Source organism: Austrofundulus limnaeus, unplaced genomic scaffold, assembly GCF_001266775.1.
Source record: "Austrofundulus limnaeus strain Quisiro unplaced genomic scaffold, Austrofundulus_limnaeus-1.0 Scaffold148, whole genome shotgun sequence".
NCBI lineage: Eukaryota > Metazoa > Chordata > Actinopteri > Cyprinodontiformes > Rivulidae > Austrofundulus > Austrofundulus limnaeus.
This window is the reverse complement of record NW_013952550.1, coordinates 1,127,704-1,137,256: the sequence shown is the minus strand read 5'-3', so window position 1 is coordinate 1,137,256 and position 9,553 is coordinate 1,127,704. Positions and strand designations below refer to the sequence as shown.

The 9,553-nt window shown below is 37.8% G+C and overlaps 2 protein-coding genes across 2 annotated transcripts in view; one reads left to right on the top strand and one right to left on the bottom strand.

Moving 5' to 3' along the window:
* Positions 1-3,711, top strand: part of kcnn4 (potassium intermediate/small conductance calcium-activated channel, subfamily N, member 4) — a gene marked incomplete in the record, with an annotated part of 36,957 nt that extends 33,246 nt beyond the window's left edge. Inside the window, 3 exon segments of the mRNA XM_014016618.1 lie at positions 425-494; positions 2,644-2,810; positions 2,938-3,711. Coding sequence (XP_013872072.1) covers positions 425-494; positions 2,644-2,810; positions 2,938-2,941 — 241 coding nt within the window.
* On the bottom strand, positions 3,436-8,464 carry si:dkey-79d12.4 (zinc finger protein 629). The gene is made up of 2 exons (XM_014016617.1): positions 8,188-8,464; positions 3,436-5,886 (listed from the first exon to the last, which is right to left on the bottom strand). The coding sequence occupies exon 2, from the start codon at positions 5,855-5,857 to the stop codon at positions 4,106-4,108; it is 1,752 nt and encodes a 583-aa protein (XP_013872071.1). The 5' UTR covers positions 5,858-5,886; positions 8,188-8,464; the 3' UTR covers positions 3,436-4,105.
* Positions 8,465-9,553: the final 1,089 nt, after the last annotated feature.

Here is a 9,553-nt window from a genome sequence, read left to right as displayed (position 1 = left end):
GTTAGCGCCTCTAGTAATATATTTACTGAGAAAAATGGTGACGTGTTCAATACTTATTTTACCCGCTGTATATATAGTAGTTTAACAACCTCAGCATGACACCTCCATGATTAGTGGAATATTTGTCAGCATATTTTCCCCCCACATCAGACTGTATTGTTCCAGGACTGCTTGTCCAAAAATAGGTTGCTCCGTCTGCAGATGGGCACCTCAGAACTCCTACTCTTGCCTTTCTAAACCCCAACACATTGGCTTYATATGATCATTACTTTTAATACAGGAGAAAGTATTTGATGATTTGATTCATTTCCATTTAGGTTTCAGTTGCAATCCTTCAAATGAGATCATAAAATGCACTCATGTTTGAAATACTTCCACATAACGGAGACCTAACGACCTGTTTTCTCTCTCTCTAAAACCTCAGATTTAGACATTTACGCCTCAAACAAAGAAAACTGAGAGATTACGTCAGTGAGATGGTGGACCTCCCAAAGGTAAATTACAGACAGCCACTGGAATATTTTGCAAATGTTTCACAGTAAAAAGAAAAACACCAAAAAATATGTTTTTCTTTTGTTTCTATGCATTAAGATGCTTTGAAGGCTATAAAATCTCACAAACGAGCAGAGGTTTATAAAGTACTTGAAAAAAATAACTAAGTAAAAGTAAAATTACATGAACAGAAAATGACTTTGGTAAAAATAAATTTCACTGATAAGAAAACTACTCAGGTAAAAGTTAAACTCTTCCCCCCAAAAATGATAAAGTAAAAGTAAAAGTACTTTTACACACTCTCTGAGAAATAAACTGTTAAATTTACTGAACCAAACTGGTTCCACTATGTCAGGTTGAGTAAAATGAACAATATATGTATATTCTTTGCTCAGTTTAYTCACATAGGCTCAGTGGAGCCAGTTGATATCACTTTGTTGAGTAAATTCAACACTTCATTTTTTAGAGTGCAGAAACATCTTTCATGATGAGCTCAAACAAATTTAATTTTGTAACGAGTAACTAGGTGTTACATTTTAAAGTAAAGAAGTAAAAGTGTCATTTTAGCTTTAAAATGTAATGAAATAAAAGTAAAAGTAGCTGTTTAAAAAAATCTTTGGTAAAATTACGAATCCTCAAAACTACTAAAGTACTGTAACGAAGTAAATGTACTTATAAACCTCTGCAAATGAGAGGCACTGTGCAGTTTAAGTGTTAATTCTAACACCCATGGAGTTCTGTGGAAATACTATGAAAAAAATAATATCTTACCTGTTGTAGATAGCTCTTTGAGCACAGAAATCTCAGTAATTCATGTGAGCACTGTTTAATAAACGGTTACATTGTTGGCAGCTTGATATTACAACTATCTACATACAATTCTATGTTTTTTATTTATTTTTACTTTTTATTTTTTTTTAGAAAAATGATTAACGGCAGAGGCGGTAATCTGTACAGCCTGGAGAATTTTTGGCAAAAAAATATCATTTTACTCCTGAAATAAATGTGTAATATGCAGTAAAGTTTTCTTAGTTTTTTTTATTTTTTTTATTTTGCATAAATTGTGATACTTGAGATCTTAGTTGTTTCACTTCAGTCTCAGCCGTGCTCAAACTAGCAGTTAGCTCATCAGTCCAATCAGAAACTGGTTCCTTATGAAAAAGATCCTAAACAAGTGAGATTTAAATTGTTCATATTTTCACAGAACGTTTCTTTACMGATGAGCAATCCCTTAGTTTAAAGTACCTGTCGYCTGAMATATTTGTAATAAATATGAATGCGTTTTTGGGAAAGATAACATTGATAACATGTTGCAAAATGAAATTTCAATTCGCTGAGATGAACAGTCGTTGAGGTATTTGCACGTGAAGTAATGGGAAGTTATGTCAAAGGGGAATGTCTGAATGTAAACAAAGCATTTGACCAACAACACAGATTGGAGACAAGAATCAGATATTTCTTTAGATTATTTTGAGTCACTTTTAGAGAGTTCAAATAATGTTGTTTCAATAAACAAAGACAAGGGAGTTCCTTTTCTTAAAGAGATCCCGCTTGATGTCACTTTGACACTTTTACTTCAAAAGAAAATATTCCAGTTATGTGACAAAATCAGTGGTGGGCAGTTTCCCTAAAGCACTAATAGGGAAGCTAATTTCCTGATTAGTGCTTTAGGGCTTTTGCCTATTTAAAAATGTATTAGTGGATTAGCACTTGTTAAATTTAGAAGCTCTAACTGAGGTCTATAAATGTTATTATTCAATGTTAATGTTAACACTTGATGGTGAAAGCTGTCACACATTTTGTTCATTTGTGACATTTATTCACCAGGTGACAATATATGAAATGAAACAAGGCTGAGGAATGTCAATGAGAAGTCTTAAGAGAGCAACATGTGACTCATGTTGTCTGTTGAAGAATGGTAATGGGTTGACTGGGTTATTTTAGTGCTTTAGAATTAGCTTTTGCTAAAACTTTCAGTGCTTTAGGGCTWGTGGAACTAATTTTTAGATTAGTGCTGCCCACCACTGGACAAAATGGTTAAACATATTGTGCCAGATGTTTCCTTTGACTTATTGTTTGACTATGCATGTCACAGGAAGTCCTATAATGGAGGGGAAAAAAAGTTTTAATGTTATCATTGGGTTTTATCAGATGCAAATGATCATGTGCGACCTCAGCGCCAACTGGAACAACTCGTACAGAGAGCTGGAGCAGCGAATCCACTCCATGGAGCAGAAGCTGGATGAGCTGAATCGCTGCTTCCAGCAAACCTCTCAGCTGCTGTCAGAGGTCCTGCGTCGCAGGAACCCAGAGATCAGGTAAAACCGCATCCCACGGCGAGTTCGCCTGAGAGACACCGTGCAGAACTGCTGACAGAACGAGACAGGGCAGGATGTGGTAGATGAGCTGAAATGAAACGTTTCTGATTTGTTATTTATTTTGCAGGTGACATGGCTTTGATTCCACGATAAGAAACATCTGTCCCCCACACAGAGCGGCAGCAGACATTTAAACCACTCGGGAGCACCAGCACGTCTGGCCACAGCTCAGCGTGAACTGCACGAGTCACTGCTGTAAAATCAAATACGACCGATGTAAACTGTGGAGGGAAMGAGAGAAATAAATCTGTTTAGATTTATTTGTGATGGTGCACAAATAACTGAATTCATCTCAAACAAGGAGAAGTGGAGATTCTTATAAACAATGTAAAAAATATTTATCTTGAATTCTAATAATGCCCAATTCCTGTGGAATATGTTGTACATTTAATTGATTTATTTTCTTTGAAGTTTTAAAAACACATTTTATGTCTCAGTATTAGACTGTTTAATGGTTACTCAGTTGATTATTGCTTGCAAACTTCTACAATTTACCACAATTTCTATGTATTTTTTCATTCCAGGAAGCAATTTGGCGAGAAAAAAAAAGACAGATTTTACATTATTGCAYGTGTTAAATAAAGAAATGTTTATTTTTTTAAACAAATGGTTCAAAACTAAAAAAAAAAAAACTTTACATATTGGGTTGTAGTTGTCAAATTGTATGTAGACGTTTCCACCTGTTGAGCCTCAGATAAATGTATGACTCAGCTGCGCCATCTAGTGGACAAAACATACACTGTTTAAAAATAACTGCAGACCCATTTAAAGAAAATTAACTATTTTGCTTCCAACAAGAACTACCTATATGTCTTAAAGAACAAAATTTGACAAAAAAAAACTATATAAAAAAAACCTTAATAAAAATGCACTTTGAGTGAACAACTGCAAAACTGGATGACCTTTTAATAAAGGGTAAACTGGATTGTTATGTTTTAATGAAGTACTGGAAAAAAAGGTTTCCTGTGGGTTCATTTGTACKTTTAATGTCAAACGCTCTGCAGAGGAAATGACTCAGAACTAATAGTTTGTGTCATTTTGCACATTAAAAACCATGTTAACCACCCAACCACAACATGATTTCATTTTAAAGCAGTTAAGAATAAATWAGGTTTAGTTGTTTGTTATGATTCGTCATTTCTAAACATGAATTAAAGAAAAGTGATTACCACAAAATGTGTGCAGTTGTTTTCATATTCAGTTGTGTTACAGAGAAAAATGTCTGAGGTCCTGAACTACTTCAACTCTTTGTTTTTGGTCCAGTTTTGAAGTTGGTGCCATATGTAAGCAGAAGGCCTTAGAAACAGCTGCCCGCAGTCACATAAAAAGGGCATGCTGCATTTGTTCTTCTCTGGAGCCTTGAATTCGCTTCCAGAGCGGGCCTTTTTCCACGGGTTTCCCATTACGTGCTGCGCCAAGAGTTTCGCGCCGATGAAAGTCTTCCCGCAGGTGGCGCAGATGTAGTTGGAGGCCTCTGCGTGCCGAATGCAGTGTCGCAGCAGGTGCAGCCGGTGCTTGAAGGCCCGCCCGCACTGACACCGGTGTAAGCGCCGGCCTCGGTGGAGGTAGCGATGGGTGATGACGGAGGACGGCTGGCGGAGGATGGCGCCGCACTGCCTGCAGGGGTGGTGGGGCTTGGAGCGCTGGCTTGACTTCGCCTGCTTCTTTAAAGCTGGCTGTTGGCTCTTGCTGTCCAACGGCGAGATGCTTGTGGAGTAGCCGTGCTCGGAGCCCGTGCGCTGCGGCGGCGAGTCGGAAGTGCTGGAAAACGAAGGGGCGAAAATTTGGTTTGCGATTTGGTGCACGAGAGAGGAGGTCGACCCCGCTGCGGGAGGCATGCTTGAGAGCGAAGCGGCAAGGAGAGAGGACAGGTTTGAGCGCATGACGTTGGGCAGAGATGCTTCTTGAGTTTTGTTTATGCCAACGCCTCCGTTAACAGCCGGCTTCGGTGCGCTCGGCGGAACCGCTTCTTCCCTTTTATTAGCCAACAGTGATGGATTCGTGGCGATGCAGATTTTGGTGGTGACTACCGACGTGTGAACTTTGGTGACGTGGATCGACAGCGTCTTTTCCGAGATGAAAAAACACTTGCAGATGTTGCACACTTTCGGCATCGACTCGGCACAGAAGAGCACCAAAGTGGATTTGCCGGCGTTGCGACACTGGTGGCGGGAGTACGCCGCCTGGCTGGGGAAAACCTGGCCGCAGCTGTGACACAAATGCAACGGCATGTGGTGCACTCGCAGATCAGTCTTCGAAGGAAGGATCTTCTTGCATATGACACACGGATATTTCTGCTTGACGCCGGTGCAGTAGCGCCAGTGTTGCTTCAAAGACCTGAACGGCCCCCTATCGCACAGAGAACATGTTCCAGTGGTCTCGGTGGGGACCGAGTCAGAACGGTCAGCATCGCCCTTAGAATTGTCAGGTTTGGAGCTTGATGGGGGGCCTTCTTTCTTTGTATTACTTTTCTCACCAAGTCCTAGACGTCTTTTGCCCACTTTTTCTTTCATTCCGTTTTCAGACGGAGGCTTTCTCTGTTTCACCGCCGCTTYTTGTACGGAGCTCAAACTGTGCTCTGTGCTATGATGAGTTGAGATCATGCTTCTCTGCTCAGTCGCCTGATCGGGAAAGCTGTTCGGCCTGGCACACAAGGAACTGTTTTGAACTGACAAGGAGCTTTTGCAGAGCGTCTTGGCGTGCTTGTTAAGAACCCAGACGTTTTCAAAAGACTGGCGACACAGGAAGCAGAAGGGGGGAAAGTGAGCGTTCTCCAGGTGGATTGAGAGAGATGTCAGGCGACGGAAGGTAATTTCGCAGATGTGGCAAGTGGCTTCGATGTTGTGGCTTTTATAATGCAGCATCAGGCTGTTTAAGTCGTGGATCGTTTTGCCACACTCCCAACATTTGGACTCTGGATGCTGGACATCCCCCTGGGGTTTTGTGGATTCACACCAATCTCCATCACTGCTGGAGTCTTCGGACATATGGAGCAATCAATGCAACTTTGGATGTTCTGCAATTCAGAAAACAAAAGCCGAAATTAACCATTTTATATATCGATTTGTCTAGCATCGGGCATGCTGATGAGAAGTGTTACTTTAGCCGAATGACATGGCTCAGAAATAAGACTATAAAACAGAACAAAAGATTCACACATCATAACAATAACTACATTCACACTGCATGTAATAATGCTAAACTCAGATTTTTTTATTCAAAAACTACATTTTAAATTAGCAAAAGCCTTAAATCACTAATCAGGAAATTAGTTCCCCTATTAGTGCTTTAGGGGAACTGTGCCCACCACTGGATTTGGGTCACATTTGCCTGCAGTGTGATTGTAGCCAATTACTTAATACTAATGCTTGAGTTATTTATCAGTGTGCATTGCCAATGCAATGCACACTATTGTGATTAGTTTCCCATCCAAGTCATCTCAACTTACTTTAACAAAAATCTCTTCAAACTTCATATTGTCACACAATTACCTTAATTACAAACACCTGCCAACATGACAGGCACAAGCTGGTAAAGAAAACACATTTGAACTTGGTCAAAGTTCATTCTGAAAGTCCAATGCTCCTGCCTACATTGTCCTACAGSTGCCATTGTAATTTCTATCTGTAAAGGTCGTGTGCCAAATGATTGCTTTGCCTTTTGCTGCCTGTAACACTTGTAGTTTTTGAAATATTAATGTTTAAACTTTATTCCAAATTCATATAATGGGAGTCAACGGAGCCTTGTAATGGTCCAATACTGCCCCCAGCTGTACTCAACTTGGTACTGCACCATAGTTTTTTAATATTTAATCTCAATAGTTCAATGTTTTGTATTTTGATGTTTTACTATAATATTGTCTTAATACTGCTCTATTGTTGTAATATTATGCAGTTTAGTGTCAATAATTGTTTTGGCAATGTGGCCTCTTTCTGCACACATACAAACCAACCCCTGCCACCACCTTCTTCCACTGGTCTAATGGTCTATGTCGTGGACTTTCATGTGGGAGATCAGGGTTCAAAACCTGTCTAATGCAACTTTAACAAAAAATCTCTTCCAACTTCATATTGTCATTCAATTACCTTAATTACAAACACTTGCTCATGTGACAGGCACAAACTGGTATAGAAAACACATTTGAACTTGGTCCCATTTCATTCTGCAAAGCCATGCTGCAATGACATGCAATATGGCAATGCACACTTGTTTTTACATCGTAAAAACCCATGTCTAGTTATAAATGTATTCTTAAATTCAACATGTGAGAATGAACTGTGATTTGATAATAGTTCATGATCCACAAAAGACAAAAGACTCTTACTTTGACATTAAAGGAATATTTTGAAGAGGTGTTAAAAGAACAAATAATACCTCTCTTAGAAAACCCTCAGTTTGGAGTTAGAAGAATAACATTGAAAAATGACAACATAATGAGGAGTTAGAGCGGAGAAAGGGGATTGTAATCACCTTAAATTAAACTCARTGCACAACAACTTATGGTGGTTTTATGAAAACCTAGTAATTCTGGCAAAAAATATTAGTTATTAGTTATACTAAGAAGGGTGTTGACACAAAATTTTAAACAAAGATTTTGATTAATCTCTTTGTGCTGTGAATATTTAGGAAAATATGTTGTGGATCAGATAATTAGCTTAAAAGTTTTTTTTTTTTTTTTTGAAAGGTCGGTTGGCTGTGGCAGCCATCTTGAATCGGGGTTGAATACACAAGTCAAGAAGTAGTTTTAAAAAGACAATGATTACTTTCTGCAAGTTAAATAAAAAAAAATCTGTCCACTGGTTCATAAGATATTTTACTAACAATACTATCACCTCCACACACACGCACGGGCAAAAACATCATACTTCACAGGCAGGCGATAGTGACACGGCAATTTTACGGGAATGTTCCTTAAAAAGAAGTAGCTTTGTGCGTCTAAATTAGAATCCAAGTTGTGTTTTAGTTTGCAAGGCAATGGATGTCTGCGAGCTAAACATGGCAGAAACAGTTTATTCATGGCCTAGTGAGAATACGCATGCGCACAACGTCATTGTTTTAATATGCAATATTTATGAGTTTTAAAGAGATTTCACTTGGTTCCTGAGAAGTTTAGATAGTCCAACATTTTCTTACCACTCACCAGCCATCAGTCAGAGAAAAAGTTACATGAACAACAAAGGTCSAAGTATTGTCGGTGAGTTGTGGTAGCCATAGCATAGCTCTTCCACCAGAGCTTGGTCACTGATAACAAACGCTACTTTAACCAWTGTTTATGGCCGCCATCTGTTGAAATACAAAGTACAGGTAGTCTACTTACCTTTGCCTGCAAGTGCAAGCGAAAGCTGACGATTCGTGAGGTATTAAAATATATATATATATTTCTCGTGGACCCTTTTATTAATAACGATAATATCATGAACTGTCACTAAGTTAAACCTAGCAATCTCTTTCTTACATGTTTTTCTGTATCACATCTACTTGGAGATGTGAAGATAATTCATCTAAAACAAACAAAAATAAAAAATACACCCTTTTCAATAATAAAGGAGGACTTTAGAGATGGCGTCCAAATGCACGAGTTAGTTCACATCCGGTCTAAACCGGAAACAGTTGTCTCCAACTTCCTGAATGCGGCAAAAAAAAAAAAACATTGCAATTCGTGTAATTTAACGTTTCTAACCTTGAAAAAAGTTGGCGGTACATTTAAATATCCAAACATTTCATGTTGAAAACAAATAATCTGTTTAATTAAAACTACATTCTTGCAGTACGACTAATAATTGTGTGCCTACATCTCCCATAATGCATCAGTTATATTGCCATTTAACTCAGTTCATTTGTGCTTGATAATCTTGGGCTTAACCAACTACAAGTTTTGAAAAATGTATATGTATATTGATAGAAGCATTAGGACAGGCAATGTAGAGTCGAAAAATTCTGCTTTAGTTGTCATTAAAGCACAATACTTTTTCTATTACAAGAAATTGGAGAAACTGTTTTTCCTGCATTCCTGTGTTTATATTTTACAAGAAAAGGCATTTTATTTTAAATTCAGACACATCTTTAGAATAAAAAATAAATAACAAAAATCAAAAGGTTTTATTAAAAAAAATAATAACTGTACTGCAGGCACCCTTTTGTGTTTTCAAAAGCTTGACATGTATAAACTCAGTTTTGCCTCAGTTACAAACATTAAAATCATCGATTTTTTATTTATTGGTTTAACTTAGACAATTGTATAAGGSGCATTCAGCACAGACTTGTCGTTTGCACTTGTCACTGGAAGCATCAGCAATCTTCAGAATGYATCCATTGAAATGTCGCCTGAATTTTATTTATTCATAGTTTATTTTGTCATAGGTTAAATGCACCACACACAATAGTAAAATGGTGTAACAGCTTATAAAGCTAGAAACACTGWTACTACACATCATCTTTTGTTGGGTCATACTTAACTAAACCTGAACTTTGCTCATTTGTTCTGACAAGTGGTGTTCTAAAAAATGAAAACGTTATCCTTTGAATTAAGTAGCATATATATAACAAATGTAAATAGGTTCAATATKTTCTCTTCGTGAGCTTTTAATCTTGCTACATACTACTAAAATGTCTGTACAAAACGATTTTATAAAAGCAACAAATTATAAAATTATAGCTTCGTAAATTCCTTATAGTATTTATTT